Here is a 19,000-nt window from a genome sequence, read left to right on the forward strand (position 1 = left end):
CATACTGTAGGATCGTGAATCCAGAGAGAGAAGCAACTTCAGAGGCCATCTAGTTTAACCACCCCATTTTACATATGAGGAAACTGAGATCCACAGTAGTGCATTTTGATCAAGTCAATTCAGCAAGTGATTATTGAGTGTTTACTGTGTGTTGGGTCCTATGCTGAGCACCGAGGATACAAAGGAAGGCAAAAACAGCCCTTATCCTCAAGAAACTCATGTAGATAGCTAGGATCATAAATCTAGAGTTCCCAGGAATCTAAGAGGCCAACTTGTCCAACCTCCTCATTTTACAGATGAGGAAACTGAGACCCAGAGAGTTGACAATCTCCTAAGTAAATAGTATTTTACCGTCTTTGCAGGATGTCTTCCCTCCTCCCTTTGATTATCTACAAGCCAATGGAACCAGACCTTCCTGGAGTAACTAGACATCTTAGGATGACTCAGGACTTTGGCCACTGCCTTCTCCATAATTTCTGTAGGTCTCTGTTTCCAGCAGAGCAAGTATTCCCCCGACAGATGCTCTGATATTCTTTCAGGGCATACAAATACCCAAGCCTGAATCCTTTCTTCTCCAAAAACAGTGTCTTTGTCCCTCCCAGCACCGCCGTTAGGTTTAAGATTCTCTGAGAAGTCAGGGACCTTGGATGTAAATCTCCTGCTCTAGCATTCATGAGCTCTATGTCCCTGGACAAAGAGATGGTGGGGGCAGAGGAGGAGTACTGACTTTGAGGTCAGGAGTCCGGGGTTCAAATTCCACCTCTGATTTGACCTTGAGTAATCCTAATCTCCCATTTTTCAGCTGTAAAGGAAAGGAAGGCATCAGACTAACTGGTCTGTGTCCCTTTGACAGTTTCCTTAATTTATAATGAGAAATTGAGGTTAAAATGGTCTCTCAAATGCATTCCAGCTCCAAATCCACAATCTTTTGATGATCTTATTTATTTAAAAATAGAGGGAAATCTACATATTCTTCCTCACTCCCACCCCAACTTCCCTGGGTTTATTCTTAGCATTTCCTAACATGATCTTTTTTTCCTTAAAGAAGATATAGGGACCTAACTTCGTCAGAATCCACAGACATTGAATGCTGGAAAAAGAGAGGAGGAGAGAAGGAAGGGAGATAAGCATTCATGTGGTGCCTGCTACGGGCCCACCACTGTGCTAAATGCTTTTTACAAACACTGTTTTGTATCTTTATAGATATATAGCCCTATATAGATACACACATACACTCCATTTATGGACTATGTGATGATGGGCAAGTCAATTTCTCTATTCCTCAGTTTCCTTATTTGTAAAATGAATCCCAGAGAAGGAACTCCCAAAGTCCCTTCCTTGATTATTGACTGACTCATTTTGGAAATGTAGTATGCTTGTTAGCCCAGTAGAATGGAAAGGAAATCTGAATTGAGCTGGGAGACTCGGGTTCGAGTCCTAGCTTTACTGCTAGATCTCTTTGTGACTTGGGTTGTAGTTTAACCTCTCTTAGTAAAGTAAGAATTACAATATTTTTGCCACTTACCTCAGAAGTTTGTTTTAAGGAATAAATGGAGTATTGAATGCAATGTGCATTGTAAGCTATAAAATGCTCTGTAAATAAAAATGAGGGAATGAAAAAGAAAGCACTAATTAAAGTCCTACTGTGTGTAGAGTCCAAGTGAGAAAGTCTGCACTTTCAATGATTTTGCATTCTGATAATGAAAGAGAACATCTGCCAAGGGAGGGATGGTTTGGGCAGGAGGTTCTCCCATGTACAGTCACAGTAATGGTATGTGGAGCCGTTGGGAAGAGGGTCAATAGGCCATTTCCAGAAGCAGTGTTTACAGTAATTTAATGCGCCATGGAATAGTGGATGGAGAGATATGTAGGTAGGTAGACACTTGGACAAAACATTTAATTTTTCCTGTCTGTCAGACACTGTGCTAAGTGCTAGGAATACAAATACAAGCAGGTAGGAGAGTTCTTGCCCTCAAGAAGCTTATATTCTAAGGTAAGCAAGTACATAGAGAAGAGCAAAAATGAGGGGAAGTGATGAACTAGTTAGAAGCAGTTTGGCATGAAGTCATCTACAAAGTGGCTCAGAGTCCCAGAAAGCTGACCTTTTAAAAGTTGAGCCAAGGGGAAGAATCTGGTTACTAATGGGAAAAGCTGTGGAGGTGATGGTCTGAGAAGAGACAGCATGGTGTACAACAGACCTGTTGCTTATGAAACAAGACTGTATCATCCTATTCTTTGGATACTATTGAGAGGCAGCATGGCATGACTGACCTCAGAGCCAGGGTTTGAGTCCTACCTGTGACATATTTGCTGCGAGAATCAACCTTTCATGCTCTAGGCAGTGAACTAAGACCAAAAAGTTGAAGAGAGTATGGGTCTGCAGTGGTAAGTAGAGTTTCCTTATTTGGAGTTCTCCGTGCAGGTGAAATCACAGATTCCAATCTGAAGTGGATAGGACAAAAGGTACAGAGCAGAAGTTGGAATAGTGTTCTATGCCAAAGCAAGTGCCAGGTTGTTTGGCATGGATGGATGTAAAACACCGTCTGAGGTTGGGTAGCTATGGGTTAGTTGAGTTGACCCTCTTACTCTTGCCATTAGGACAGCTCAGTCATATGTAGAGTTCCAAAACTAAGAGATTAACTTACTCAAGGAGAGCTAGTGGGTGGAGCTTATTCCTTTAGAGAAGGCTTAGCCCATAGAATGCCATTTTCCACCAGCAACTTGACTTGGGAACACCAGGCTCTAGCACCGCTCTTCCCGAGATCACCTGAAATCTCTCTTCATGCAGACTTACTCAGATAGTGATACTCAGAACCTTCTCAACTCACCCTCACTTGCCTTCCTCTTCTGGTAGGGGACCTGGAGAATAAGAGCATTGAACTTTCCCCAAAGCCTTCCTTTACAGAGGGCTCACAGCTTTCTGGGTAAGTCCATTTCCTGTCAGCAACTCTGCTTGACTTTCATTGCACAAAACACCACACCCTGCCCCCCACTCCAGCTTCCTATTGTGTATTGTTCTCCCTCTTTAGATTGTAGGCTACTTGAAGGCAAAGGATTGTCCTTTTCTCTTAATTGTATCCCTGGCACTTAGCATGTTGCCTATCATGTTTTTCAGTCAAGTTGGATTCTTCGTGACCCCATTTGGGATTTTCTTGGCAAAGATACTGAGTGTTTTTCCATTTCCTTCTCTATCTCATTTTACAAATGGGGAAATGGAGGTAAACAGGGTTAAGTGACTTGCCCAGGCTCACACAGCTAGTCTGCAAACAGATTTGAATCCAGGTCTTCCTGACTCCAGACTTGACATTCTATCCACTGTGCCACCTAGCTGTCTCATACAGTAGGCACTTAGTAATTATTTATTAAACTGAAATTGAATTGAATCGGAGGGTATTCTTCAAGATGGGGGGGAAATCATAGGCAAGGCTAATGGCAAGATGTTGGTGATGGATAGATATGAATTACTATTTTTTGGTGACCATTATTAATTTAAGCGACATTTCCTTTGGGACACTCTTTTATGTTTCACAGGCTCACTTGAATTCTTGTTTATTGAAGCCCTTTAATTTTATGCAAAGTCTTCCTTGTTACTTAGCTCAAACTGGTTGGCCTTTTGCTCTACTGACCCAGTTCTTGCCCTCTTTCCTAAAGAAGATTCTGTCTGATTAACATCACAATGAATGGCGGCTGGACTCTACATGTTCGGTGATCTAGGACTGAAATGCAACCCCCATTTTTCTAACTCTTTTTATGTTTGTGGTTTCCCTACAGGTAGTCGACTAAACAAGGATCTGAGACACTATCTCAATCAACGTTTTCAGAAAGGATCACCTGATCATGAATTGCAGCAGGTCATAAGAGATAACCTTTACCGCCATGCTGTGCCTTGTAAGTACTCAATGATACCTTTGGCCTTACTGGGCAAAGATTAAATGATAAGAAGTGAAATTAATGTTTTAGACATTCGTTGGTACTTTACACTGTTGTGCCTGTGTAGGAAAGGTGCTGCCGAAAGAAGGATCAGGATTTCTGGTTTGTGAATTGGTATTTGGAGAAGTCATTGTTGTCCCCAAGAGGAAGAAGGGGCATTATTGTGAACAGTAAAGGGGTCTAGAACAAGTTTCAAAATGAAGGACATTGCAAGTGAAGGACAGATCCTTGAGAGTGTGGCTAGAGCTGATGGCTGGCAGTCTGGAAAGTGGAATTGACATGACTTATTTAGACTGAAGGTATAGTCAAAATAGAGACAACGTGGTGTTATAGAAAGAGTGCTGCATGTGTATGTAAGACCTATCTAGATAAAAGAGAAGCAAAGTAGAGGTTATAACCCTTTCTTTTATCCTATCATTCAATATACCCCAAGCATGGGTCCTATCCATTATGTGACCTCATATCCTTTTACTATGAGTGATGACAGCTAAGTGACCATGTAGATGAAGCTTTGGAATCGATATCAACAAGTCTGAGTCCTGTCTCAGATGCTAACAATATGACCCCAGGCAAGTCACTTAACCACTTTCGGCCTCTATTTCCTCATTTGTCAAATGAGGATCATAATACAAATTTTTTGTCAAGATCCAATGAGAACTTTCATAAAGTGCTTTGCAAAGCTAGCTATATATGTATCTAAGAAAGGAATTCACTTAATTTCATTCTCAACAAAGATGAAAGAATTTAGATGCTTTTGTTGGAATGATTTCCATAGTGAATAGGATACTGGACTTGGAGTTCAGAAAAGTCAGTTTGAATCCTGCTTTCTTCCTCATTAAAGGATTAGGCTCAGTGACTTCTCAGGTCCTTTCCATTTCAAAATCTATTGTTCTATGATTTTACTTGTAATCCTCCAACCTTTTCTGAGTCTGCTGATTGGGATGTGGGAGATTTTGTCTTCAAAACATTGCTATTCACATGCCAAAGGAAATAGGTGAATTGTCAGCTGACTGCAGTTTGTTTATTAGGAAGAAAAAGACCAAATGACACTCACAGGTGGTACTAGGGAATAATAGATGGACCCCAGATGATCTTATTTAGGAAGAGTTACTTTTTTTTAAAAAGCAATTGGGGTTAAGTAACTTGTTCAAGGTTACACAGGCAGGTGTTTCTGGGTGGCTGCTAAGTGTCTGAGCCCGGGATTAGATCTCCAGGTCATCCCGACACTGGGGCCAGTGCTCTTACTCGCTGTGCTACCTGGCCGCCCCAGGAAGAGTTACTTTTTAAAAATTATTAAGAAATAGTGAATCCTTTTTCCTTTGATTACCCTAAGAAAAAGGTCCTTCTTCAGAAATTTCATTGTCTCCAAGTGAGTAACATGCTTTTATTTCAACTTTCAAATATAGTAGAATAGGTTAAGTGAGAGTTAAGCATCTAGGTCTTTGGGTAGTTAATCAAACTTACCTCTTGGCTCCTAGGCAAGTCATTGGAAAATAGAGCCATTTGTCTGTATAGCAAGAATCCCCAGATTATCAAATTTTACAGGTGGATAGGTGCCCCAGTCCATTATACTCATCTTGTAACTTCAAGAAATTTTCACAAATGAGTCTGACTAGCTAGCAACTGCTAAAAGCAAGAAGACTCTAATGGTCCTATTTTTAGGTTACACTAGGGAAGGCATAGGTGCTAACATGAGTGATCTAAGGGTGGGCAGGGACTGTCAAAATGGTCACTAGAGAGATCACTGAAACTTGGTCTTGGGGCAGGAGAAGGCGAGGGGTTGAAAGGTGCTGGTTTCCTCAAGTTGCCCTCTCAACTTGACCTGCCATGTTCACTAAGTCCTCCACTGACTAAATAAGTAAAGATGCCAGGATCTTTTCTCATCTCTCCATCAATGACAGTAGACTGGTGGGTTGTCTAGGGAGGACTTGGTTCTCACTCAGACATCTGATTGATTCCCTATCTCTGATGACATAGTTGGGGATGTACCAAAGATTAACTACCATGAGAGACCTGAATGTATGAGTTCAACACATGGGAGCTCCCAAGTATGAGAGATCCTTGACAAGGGTGACCAGTAAGGTGGGGAGAGAGGGTGGAGGACAGATTATGTCTAAATCAGAGCCAGCCTATCACATGTGGGCTTCATGGATTGCAAAGCAGCTCTCAAATGCAACCAGAAGTGAGAGATCACCTTTTTTTTCAACAATGAAGAAACTGAGTGGTTGAGTGAATTTACCAATAATTTGGTTAGTAACAGAACAAGAAATCATCTTAAATCCATACTATCCAATAAGTAGTAGTAGACAGGGCATTGGCAATCTCAAATCCCAACTCTGTTACTTACTAGTTATGAGACCAGTGGCAAGTCAATTAACAAGTTTGTACCTCAGTTTCTTAATCTGCTAGATTTATGATCCTATGAATTCCAAGTTCTTTCCACCAGTTACGAAGCCACATTACTGACTCTCTGAGGATGTTGAAGGTGAGTTTAGACCTATTCCCAGGAGTAGCAAATTGCCTTGGATCAAAAGGGAATTCAATTTGATGGTATAATTTATTGTTGAAATTGGGGACCTTTGATGGTGCTTGTCTTTAAGCATGGAGTGGCTTCATTAGAATTCGAGTTGTGTCCACCATTTCTATAGATCTGTATACTCCTCCATATGCATTTGAATCCATGACCTCTCATAGCAACCTTGGCATCTAGTTAAGGCCAGTATTCTCATCCCATGTTTATAGCTGAAGAAACTAGGATGCAGGTGAGATCATTCATCCAAGGTCATGCAGCCAGGTATGTAGTAATAGAAGTGGGGCATCTGCCTTCTAAACAAGGGGTCTTCCCCGCTATACAACAGACTGCCTTTTGTGTTTGTCTCAACATAATGTATCCTTTGAAAGAGATTCTAGATGTCTAAGAGATGGAGGGGAAGTTAGAGGCTAATCCCTCAATTTTATAGGAAACTGGGGCCCAGGGAAAGGAAGTGATTGCTTACGGTCACAAAGCTATAGGTGGGAGAGCTAGGATTTGAATTCAGATTTTTGAAGACCCCAAACTCAAAACAGGGAACAATTCATCCAACCGGGATGGATACTTAGAAGACTGAAGTAATCCTCAAGGACTTAGCCTTCCTCCTCACTTTTCTGGACTCAGCTGTCTATTGGGGGCTCCTTTTTTCTTTTGAAATCTCTCATTAGGCCAGGCATAGTTACACCATTAAAGGGTATATATTGGATTGGAAGTCAGCTAAGTGGTTTGTTGATTAACTCCTACTATGATAATAGGAATTTCATAATTCAATCCATTTCCACAAACATTTATGAAATTACTATTTGCTAACACTGTGCTGGACTCTGGAGATCCAAAGAAAAAAGGAAGCCATACCTGCTCTGAAGGAGCTTACATTTTGAATGATGGGGGGATAATAACAGCACAACAATAATAACATCAATGATGATACAATAACCACCTCCCTGGGTGATTGTGAGGACGAAATACTAGTATATTCATACCTTTAGGTGCTTTGTAAATGTCAACTCTTATAACCATAATGGTCACCAAATTTATTTGTCATATAACTCAAAGGAATTCATTAAAAAGGTATTTTATCAGTTTTTTATTGGTAGGACATAATTTACATTTCACATGAGAAATAAAGGTCTTTTTTTATGTCTTTATAACCATGTCAAATGGAAATCGATATTTCAGATTTGATGAAATTTAGCTGACAGTATCATTGTTTTCTGTCTTGCATGTGAATATGGTGCCAATGACATCAATGCCTGACATTTTTAGCTCTCAGAGTCTATGCAGATCCAATGTTTCCACTTCAGCTCAGCTCCAATGGAAGTGTGCTAGACGGATTCCCCATAATTGCATCCATCCACTTAATGTGGAGCATTGAGAAATGAGGGTCTGTTTATAAATAAAGAGACAAAGGTGGTAATTTGACATTGGAAGAGAAGCTTTCATCCTAGGAAGCATATGTGTATGTGTGCTTGTGTGTGTTCATTTTCCAAATTCAAAGCATTCAATCTATGTTTATTGTCAGATAAAGATCAGGTCCCAAAAGTCATGGAGGTGAAAGCACCCTGACTTTTCACAGCACATGTTTAATGGAGAGTCTTTGAAGATAAGAAAATGAGACTTCTTATAGCATATATATATAGATAAGATAAATAATAGGTTTTGGAAGGATGAGGCTGGTGGAGAAATGAAAAAACTGTCAATTAAATATGATGATATATGTAAAGTCCTTAGTATCCTTCCTGGAGCATAGGGAGTATATAAAAGCAGGAGGAAAGAAACCAGTAGAAGCCCTGATAGGTGGCAGTGATGGAGTAGAACTAAAGGTTTTGGCAGTTGAAGAGGTTCATGAATCTTCTCATGAGCCTGGGGTATTCAGAGGATTAGGAATAGGTCATACGCTTGGGATGTCATTGATTTGCAGAACTCCTTGGTGAGAAAACTCCCTTCAGCTACCATTGCAGGTCAATACCTGATTTTTTTAAATGTCTTTTGTTCTTATTTCCAAATCTCTCTCTCTCTCTCTCTCTCTCTCTCTCTCTCTCTCTCTCTCTCTCTCTCTCTCTCTCTCTCTCTCTCTCTCATATGTGAAGGGGGAGGAAGGGAGAGGGAGAGAGAGGGAGGAGAGGAGAGAAGAGCAGTTCATACATTCCTTCTAGGTTTTCTAAAGCATTTCACCATGGCCACCACTCCTCTAAAGTGTTGCCTTCCTATGTTAGAATGTAAGTTTACAAGCACAGGGCCTGTTTTGTTTGCTTGTACTAGTGTTAGAAACCTAGCAGTTGTTTAGCAAACACTGGGTCAATTTTTAATGAATAGCTAACATATAGTCCTTTTTTTTTTTTTTGGAGGCCAATTGGGGATAAATAACCTGTCCAAGGTCACATGGCTAGTTTATATGTTAAGTGTCTGAGGCTGGATTTGAACTCAGGTCCTCCTGACTCCAGGGCCTGTGCTCTATTCACTGCGCCACCTAGCTGCCCCCAGTTTATATACATTCTAACTTGCTCTTCAAAAGACCTAATATTATCCCCATTTTACATATAAGGAAATTGAGGCACATTAAAATTAAATTATTTGCCCATGGTCATAGTTACAGTAAGTGGTTGCGGCAGGATTTGAACCGAGATCTTCCTAATTGTGGGTCCAGAACTCAATCCATTATTCCATGCAGCTTCAGTGAAGGTGACTTTTTCTTGCGTCTTTCAGATCCCACCAAGCAGGCAATTACTTATTTTGTCTATGGGTAAGGACAGCTCTGTTTGACTCTTCAGGGAACAGCGCTGACACAAAGAAATCAATGGCTTGGTCATAATCTCCAGCTCATAAACTCGTGTTGCAACATCCCTTGCATAGAATGACTTTTTTTTTTTTCTGGGTGTTTTGGCTCAAATAATGTATCCATCAGTGTGACTTCCTTTCACAGTGTTGTGTGGAGAGAACTGAGGTCTCTCATTTTCCATGTCTTTTCCAGTCTCATTGATGGGATTCCCACTATTCCCTTAGGGGATGATGGGCCCAGAGAATTATCTAAGCCATTGAATTTCTCTAGGAACCTGGCCCCTGAATGTGGGTTTGTTTTTTTTTAATCCATTTTGTTATTTCCCAGAGATGTATTTAATCCAGAAGAGGGTGACCCACAGAAGGGAGCCTGGTGGATGATGTGGACTGGACACGACTTCCTTCTGATGGCTCTCAGTCAGTTACCTTGGGATTCAGGTGGGGTTTGGAGCCCCCATTGGTGTTGGCTATATCATGCATCATGCATGTAATGCCCACAGTAGTACACGCACAAACACATGAACAGGGTAGTACATTACTCATTTAGAATATAGAGTAAGGACACTGGTGATGGAAAGGACTAAGATAAGCTACAACAATAGAAGTTTTTTTGGGGGGGATAATGAAAATATTAACTAGAGAAAATTTTACAATATTAGCAAGCACTGCAAAACATTGCAAGAGATGGTTTGGCATGCTGGCATGAGTATTTGAATCCTATCTCTGACATTTACTAACTGGGAACTTAGGCAGGTCATAATCACTATGAGCCTGAAACAAACAAAAACAAGCAGCATATCATATAGACTTATACGTTTAGAGCAGGAAGACCTCTTTGCAATCATGTGGTCCAGTCCCCTTCACTGTATAGATAAAGAAACTGAGGCTGGGGCAGGGAGGGGAAATGGCTTACAAAATGCTGCTCAGGGGTTGAGTGGCAGAGCCGGGGCTTTGAACCCAGTCCTCTGATCACAAATCCAGTGGTTGGCACATTATACCATACTGCCCCTGCTGTGCTTTAGTGGATAGAAGACTGAGTCTAGAATGAGTTCAAAATTTGGGCAGTTAGGTGGCACATAATGGACAGAGTCCATGGCCAGGAGTCAGGAACACTCATCTTCCTGAGTTCAAATCCAGCCTGCGACACAAAATAGCTGTGTGACCTTGGGCAAGTCATTTCACCTTGTTTGCCTCAGTATTCTCATCTGTAAAATGAGCTGGAGAAGGAAATGGCAAATCACTCCAGTATTTTTGCCAAGCAATGGGGTCATGAAGAGTGGGACATAACTGAAACTACTGAACAACAATGACAACAAAACAAAACAAATCATTTAGCCCTCTCTGTGGTTCCACTGACAGTAAGACTTCTCTGTTAAGTCATGACTAGGATGTATTCAGCCTTGGTGAAAGGAGTTCTCACACCCACAAAAATCCCAGGTCCTTAGCATATTGATATAGTCAATATAACAAATCAATTTTATTCACTACCTAAAGCGTTATACAGTATTTATTTTACAATAAATGACTCATAAAACAGTCTTGCTTTCAAGCTGGTATCTATCTATGCCCAGAAATGGCATTATGGTGCTTGGCAGAGACATGGGAGGGTGGACCTTGGGTGCGCCTTACATTCTGTTGGCACTTCCATCACTCCTTATTGGGAGGAATGCAAGGGGAAGACTCCTCATTTGGGAGTCGCTGACTTTGTCCTCAGTCGATAGCTTGTGCTCTCTTTGAAGGTCACTCCTACCAAGGCTTCCTGACTCTCACTTCCACCTCACCCCTACCTCTTAGAGACCTGAGATTCAGTCCAGACATCACCCCCTTTGAGATGCCGTTCTCAAGGCCTTCAGTTATTAGTGTTCACTCCCTTATTCCTTATCACCTTCCCAACCCCTTCTGTTTAATTTATATATAAAATCTATTTATTTACACGTGAACACAGGACCACAGACCTAGAGCTCAAAGAAACCCAGGAGCCTCTTGTTTCATAGGTGAGGACACTGAGACTCTGGGGAGGTTAGAGGACTTGTCCAAGGTCATATGATAATTTATAAGCCCGATAGAACATAAGCTCTCTGAAGGCAGGACCTATTCCACTTTTTAATTTCTGTCCCCAGTGTCTAACATGGCACTTAGCACATAGTAGGCACTGAATAAATGCTCGTCTGTTCATAAAACCATAAAATAATGGTATCAGCTCATTGGCCCTCTTCAGTGCCTAGCGTAATGTACATACTTATGGACTAACCCCATAGAATGCCCATCCAACTTCATGCCACAATGTAGTGTGTGTGTGTGTGTGTGAGAGAGAGAGAGAGAGAGAGAGAGAGAGAGAGAGAGGGAGGGAGAGTGAGAGCGCCTCAATTTCCTCATCTTTAAAGTAGAAGATGGTAAAACCAGTAGTGTTTTCCTTGCACGGCTATTGTAGGGATCAAATGAGATAAATATAAAATGTTTTATATGCTTGAAACTCTATTTAAATGCCTGGTATGGTTGCTGTTGTTTCCCCATGCAGATGTTAGGTTGTTTCTTTTGGGTGACCTCATTAAGAGGGTCCTGTAGTGTTGTGGGGCTTCATACGACTCGCGCAAACATCATTTGCAAGCAGCAGCATCTGGCAAGCCTTACTGTCAATGGGGAATCCTGCACCTTTTTGTCCTTTGCTTAGGAAGGCCTCCATGACACATGCAGACCCATCTGGGGAGCACATACATGGTTCCCTGCTTTATGTCTCATTCTGCTCACTGAAGCAAGTTCTCTCTGTCATGGCCGTCTCTATCATGAAACCTTCCTTGAGGTCAACCTGCATGGAGCAGACACCTCATTGGAGGAGAGCCTTTAGGGCTATATTTGCTTTATTGAGTTAGATTCTTTTTATTGAATAAACAGCAGATTAAAAAAAAAAGCAATCTTATGTTCTCTGTCACTCTCAGTCACCTTTTTCACTCTGAAGATATTGTCTCCTGTTTAAAAAAAAAAACAAACCAAACATTTGCCTGTTTTCTTATCATATGTTCATTTAGGATGCCTATCTACTGTTCATATATCATCCTCTAAAAATTTTTTATAGAGCCCAGGAGAGAGGCATATGGGTCAGTATGTGCTGATATCTTCTTGTTTTTTTGAAGGGAAAGGGTAAGATTGTCTGAGATCTTTTTCAGTATTTTAGAATCTTCCCCTTTTCAAATTATCTTGAAAATCACTTCCTGATTGCTTTTAAAGTCACTGATTTCATATATACATGTGTGTATGCACAATGCACATGTGTGTATACATGCATATATACCTACATGTACATGTGTATATTTTCCACACACACACAGTAGTAGTAGCTAGGGGACTCAGTGGATGGAGCACTGAACCTGGAGTCAGGAAGGCCTGACTTCAAACGTGTGTTTTGAAGTCACTTTACCTCTACCTTAATCCACTGGAGAAGGAAATGGCAAACCACATCAGTATCTTTGCTGAGAAAACTCCATGGACAGTACTGGTATGCTATGGTAAACAGAGTCACAAAGATTTGGACATAACCAACTACAGCCTATATGTGTATGTAGGTATTCATGTATGCATATATGTATTTTGGCATCTCTATCCATTTTTCCTGACTCTCTTCATAAGTACCATGGACATTTCTTCACAACTAATATTGAGGTTATAGATTCCAAATGGTGGTTGTGTCCATATTGTCCTTAAGGAAAATTGCCATAAAAGCTCCCACAGATATATTCCATTTTTTTATTTTAATTTAAAAATTTTTGTTTTGTTTTGCTTTTTGGAGGGCAATTGGGGTTAAGTGATTTGTCCAAAGTCACGTGGCTAGTAAGTATGTCAAGTGTCTGAGGCTGGATTTGAACTCAGGTCCTCCTGACTCCAGGGCTAGTGTTCTTTTCACTGTGCCACCTAGCCACCCCCGATCTATTCCATTTCTTACCAATTTATCCTCCTTCTAGTTTCATGAGCTGGTTTATCTAAACTTATTCCCAAGCTCTTTGAAGGCCTGTTTTCCATTTTTTTGTGAGGTGATGCTGTTCATAAATTCCCATCTTCCTTATATATAGACTTTTGCAGATGCTGTGTAAGCTATTATTGCCCCTACCTAGCACAAGTTTCTGCTTGCCAAGGAAACCATGTTTTCTGGTTGAGGTGCTTTCTGTTCATTGACCATCCTCCTCGTCATGGTGACTATATTTCATTATTTCATTAGCGAAACTTCTCTATGAACTGATAATAGTCAGAGTTGATATTTTTACTTTTGTCCATTTCCCCTCCTTTTTTAGTCAATAGTTTATTGTCAAACAAGCTGGGTTCAAACTGTTATAATTGCTCACAGTGTTCTGTTCGCATCTTAATTTCTTCTTCTAATTTAATATTGATTTTGACCTTTACTCTAGGCAATCGATAATCCAACTGCACATAGATAACTGGTACTAAAATTACTCCCAGGTTGGGAACCAGTTGTTTTCTGCCTATTTAAAATACAGTCCGTTTCATCCTTAGCAGTGCTGTCCAGTGCTCAGCTCATCCATTCTCTCTTAGAAAAAAAAAAAGCATGAAGATTTTGAGTACTCTGCAAGCCTCATTTATTTTTTTTTTAAATCTCAAACCATATCTTCCGGCATTTTTAGCTGTCTTTTCTCCATCCATCTTCTTACTGAAGTCACCAAGTATCATAGTGTTTCATGGATATCATCAAGTTCTCCAAAAAGTGTCTCTTCATTGTCTGTAACGGGCCCATTGATTCTCATGGTGGTCTGTTTCTTATGTCATCTGATCTCCCATGAAATGCTGTTCCTTATTGCCTTTGCCACCTGATTAAACCAACTCTACTTAGGAGAGCCTATGAGATCCTTCCATTCATCTGTAGCATAGTTATTTCTCCTGGTCTCATTCACCCCCTAAGTTCCAACATGGTTTAATTCTTCTCCATTGGGTTATTAATGAACAACATTGAAAATTAAGAGAACCAACAGTGAAATTAACTATTGTTGATGACCTGTGAACTTCATGATTCTTAGAATTTTCTGCCTTTGTTGATGCCCTCCACCACCATTGCTGCAGAAGTAGGAAGATGCCACACAAGACTGAAGGTGCTTGTATTTTGATCTGTTTCATGGTCACCATACGCCATGGCTTTATTCAGATTTTTGATAGCACCAATCTGGGTCTCAGATCAGTTAAAGGGACTGTACCTGAAGTTTTTTTTCCTACATGTCAGGGGCTAAAAGAACTCATGCTTTGCTGGCATACGTGATGAATGCTCAAGGTCAAGTCTCTGATGAGGTAACTCAATGGGATTTGTCTTATTATTGTATGAACAGTGTGGGGGAAGTACAGAACTTTAGTGTAGAGTTCTGGCTAGGGAGTCCAGTAGTCCTCTGAGTCTGGAGGGCTTGGGTTTAATGTCCGCCTCTAATACTGATTTTGTGACCTTGGGTAAGTCACTTAAACTCTCAGTGTTCCTGGGCAACTCTCTAAGACTCTTGATTGCAGAGTAGGTCTTGATATGCATATATAGAGGGAGTATCCTGCTTTAGGGGAGTTCTTTATCCTAATGAAATTGCTGGACTAATTTAAAAAAAAGTAGTGGAAGGGAAGGGAGGGTATGAATGAAAAGGGCTGCCAAATTAATGAGTATAGAAAAGATTTGGTTTTCTTATCTTTATCCTGTCTTGATAGTTACTTGGGCAAGGATTTATGTAAACAAATTTAGACTAGAATGAAAATTCTTGGTATTTTAGAGCTAGAAGAAAGTTTATGTATCACTCTTTTGCCCCTCCCCCATTTTATAACTGCATTAGGCAGCTGGATGGCACATTATCCATTGTGCCATCTAACTGCCCAGGGTGTCGGGAAGACCTGAGTTCAAATCCTATCGTAGACACTGCTTATCTGTATGACCCTAGACAAGTCACTTAACCTCTGTCTGCCTCAGTTTCCTGAACGGTAAAATGGGGATAATAAAAATAGTAGCACCTAGCTTCTAGGACCAAATGAGATAATATTTGTAAAGTACTCATGACAGTAGGGCTGCTAGGTGGTGCAGTGTTTTCACTGCAGTTTCAGGCCTGGTATAAGAAGACTCATCTTCCTGAGTTCAAATCTGACCTCAGACACTTACTAGCTGTGTGACCCTGGGCAAGTCATTCAACCCTGTTTGCCTCAGTTTCCTCATCTGTAAAATAAGCTGGAAAAGCAAATGGCAAACCAGTGCAATTGTTCTTGTTTGTCCTTTGTTCTTGAAGGGATCCAATGACAATCAGGATGGTGATGTCTTGACTTGAAAGTGATTGAATTTAAGTGAGGAAGGGTGGTGCAAAGTCTCCAGCCTCACTGACTCCTCCAGAGTCATCAGAGTCCAGTGGCAAGACATAGGTCATGATGATTGGAGATGGGCCCAGAAGGAGTGGGAGACCTTGGCCTTTTTAAGCTGAGGTCTTTCCCAGGTCTCGGCTTTAATAAATACTTGTTCCTTCCCCACTCCCCTGTGGAATTTCACAGAGGTGAACTGATTTCCTAAAGACACTCAATCTAGTTGGAGACCAAACCCTGTCTCTCCCTAAGTCCTCCCATTTATCTTTTTTGGTTTTCTTTCAACTAGATGCCTCTGGAAATTGCCCTGGTATTGGATGTGTTCTTGCCTTTCCTATATGTTTCCTGAAGACTGCCTTCTCTTTCTGGCCTCTCTTTAAACTGACTCTGGCATCTGATGCTCTTTCTATGTGAATGTTTCTCTCTTTGTTATTGTTGAAAAAAATCCATGAAAAAAAGCAACACAGCAATTAGTCCACATTTGCCAAATCCTGACAATGTGCTCTATGCTGTGCAAGAACATAGGGGCAGAGATTAATAATTGGTGATTTAGCCAATAATAGATATGCTTGGTATGCCATATTCTTTACAAAGTTCCAGCACCAGCCAACTCCCCATTTCTCTATTTCTTCTTCTTCTTCTTTTTTAATCCAATGTTTTTTTTTTTAATGTTTTTCTTTTTTAATCCAATGTTGTTAACTCCACTGATAGATTGTTGAACTCATAGTGTAAGTCTGTGTGTCTGTTCGTCTGTGTGTGTGTTTGGGGAGGGGGGAATATAGAGGAACCAAATGCCCTCCAGAGTTGGACTTAGTGGTTCTAGACTCAACCTTTGTGCACTTACCATTGGGAGAGTTTACTAATACTAAACAACAGAAAGAGAAGGAAAATAAAACGAATAGGAAAATAAAGGAAAGCCAATTGCATTTTTTCATTGTGGAAGTAATTCAAAATCATGTTTAGAAAAAATGAGCTGAGCTCTTCTTTCTTCAAGGTCCAGCTCAGTTTATAGTAATTGTAATCAATAATGGTACTATCTAGCATTTATATAGCATTTTATAAGGCATTATACAAATATCTCATTTTGTCCTCACACAACAACCCTAAGGAGGAAGGTCTTATTATTATCTCCATTTCACCCTGAGGAAACTAAGGCAGAAAAAGCTTCATTGACTTGTTCAGGGTTACACAGCTAGTAAGTGTCTGTAGCTGGATTTGAACTCAGGTCTACCTGACTCCAGGTCCAGCACTCTGTTTCCTGAAGTCACTTAGCTGCCTCCTGCTACCTTTTTTGATGAAGCTTTTTCTCATCTCCCCAGCTAGCAAAGCTGAATCTTTAATAGACCTCTCATCTTTCTTATTCATTGAATCATAGTTATTTGTATGCAGATGTGCAAATATCTATTTTATAGCTGTCCCTCCCCAGTAGAATGTAGGCCCCTGGAGGGCAGAGACCAGGTCACTTTTCACTTTTGTATCCCTAGTACATTCCACAGTGCATTGCATATGTTAAGTTCTTACCAGATATCTGTCGCCTTTCTGGACATTTCTTGCTTATGTTTGCTTTTGGCTCTTGAGGCAAATTTGCTTTAAAATTTTCTATAAATTCTCTAAGATAACACTTCACATGGTACAGTTTGCTCTTTGGCTAAGTGCTGGATACTAATATCTCCATTTGGCAGCCAATTTAATTTATTTAATTGCTTTATAATTTTAGCTGACATTTTCCATCAAGATTTGTTGCAAATTATAGAGCAGTTTCCACAGCAATTTATGAAGGAATGTGAAACTTTTCATAGTATCTTTATCACCTGTTAATTATTGTAAAGGGAAGTTTTGTCATATTCTCTCCTCTCAAGAATCATATAAATTAGGAGAATATAGTGTAATATAGTTCCAAGAACTTCCCTTATATGGAATAAGGTAAGTATGCACAAATTGCCAAGGACGTTCATATATTTTATGTGTGGACTTTATGGTCCAAGAGAGAATACCTGTGTGTTGGCAATCAGAATGCCCTGTCTGAAGCTGGACAGATGTGACCTGCCTGCCTGCCAAAATTGGATTATAGGGTTGAAAAATGAGTTAATTCAAAGGCAAAAAACATTTTTTTTTAATTTAAAAAGTAAAGTTTATAAAGTACTGGTTATTAAGAACAGTGAGCCCTTTACCTACCCAACAGTAAGAACTTCGCCTACCTTTTTTGATTCAAAAGGTTTTTCATTTAATTGCATTTTTGAAGTACTAAATTAAGATCTAGGTAATTTGGGCAGGTAATCTCAAGATACTTTATATTTCAATAATTGTATGGTCATCCATATGTAAGTATTCATTACAGACCCCAGCTCATCCATATTTTCTTATCCTATGCAAAGAGGTTATATACTTAAAAAAAATTAATAATGTCATGTTTAACCTGGAGAATACTGAGAGGTGAAGGTGGTATGAGTATGAATGTGTGTGTGTGTGTGTGTGTGTGTGTGTGTGTGTGTATGAGAGAGAGAGAGAGAGAGAGAGAGAGAGAGAGAGAGAGAACCAATTTTGTGGAACAAGGATCAACGTTGTTCTGCTCAGCTAGGAAGGAGGGGTAGGTATTGCCTAGAGAGAGATTTAGGATCGATGTCTAGAAACTTCTCAACAATTAGAGCCAACCCAAAGGGACTACATTAGGAATAGGTCCTTGCCATGGGAGCTAGTATTTATATATATATAAGGCAGGGAAGCTTTTCCTGAAACAATTTATTCAAGTGGGGAACAAAACTCCACTGTCAAAAGTCCTTGCTTGCCTGGAGGCATAAAGAGATAAGTCTATGAGGAGACTGTGCTCCCAGACTTTATTGGTACCCCACTGCCTGAGAATCACTTTAGGGGTGCCCCACTGCATGAGCACCTTCTGCTTCTAACACCCACATCCTCCTTACCAGACACATTTCTGTGTGGAGATTTAGTTCATCCAACCTAATTTGTATGTCTGACATTAACTTTCGTGCTGGTGATACAAAGAGCTATGATATGAAGGCACAGAGGGAGAGAGAGGCCAAGTGACTTACTCAGCATCACACACACAGAAGGTGTCAGAGTCAGGATAAACTACTCAGTGCTTTGGATACCACATCCAAAGCCTCTTTGTCCACTTCCAATCAACTCTGCCATTGTTCTTGGATGGTTTGTGTCAATCAGCTCCAGTCTAGCCAAAGAAGTAACCATTCCTGCCAGTTTCTGGACCATCTCCTCTGGTGCCCCACACCCTTAGAGAGACTTGTTTCCCCCATTAGAATAGAAACCCCTTGAAGGGTGGGACTTTTGGTTTTTTATCCCCAGGGCAGTACTTGGCACTTATCTGGGCTTAAGAAGGACTTTTCCTTTCATTCACCTGAGCTCTAATTTGGCTGAAGGGAGTAAGGGCTGGCTTTTCCTGTGCATCTATATCATTCTTCTTGTGATGCA

General features: G+C 40.5%; 1 protein-coding gene across 6 annotated transcripts in view; it reads left to right on the forward strand.

Annotated features, from left to right (window-relative positions):
* Positions 1–19,000, forward strand: part of MAGI1 (membrane associated guanylate kinase, WW and PDZ domain containing 1) — a 740,901-nt gene that overhangs the window by 437,602 nt on the left and 284,299 nt on the right. For all 6 annotated transcript variants that reach the window (XM_069084168.1, XM_069084167.1, XM_069084169.1 and 3 more), the window contains exon 2: positions 3,772–3,888. In XM_069084168.1, coding sequence (XP_068940269.1) covers positions 3,772–3,888 — 117 coding nt within the window. The remainder of the gene's footprint in view (positions 1–3,771; positions 3,889–19,000) is intronic.

Source organism: Petaurus breviceps, unplaced genomic scaffold (genome assembly GCF_028583685.1).
Source record: "Petaurus breviceps papuanus isolate PSGF00001 unplaced genomic scaffold, PetGlider_PUasm1.0 174, whole genome shotgun sequence".
NCBI lineage: Eukaryota > Metazoa > Chordata > Mammalia > Diprotodontia > Petauridae > Petaurus > Petaurus breviceps.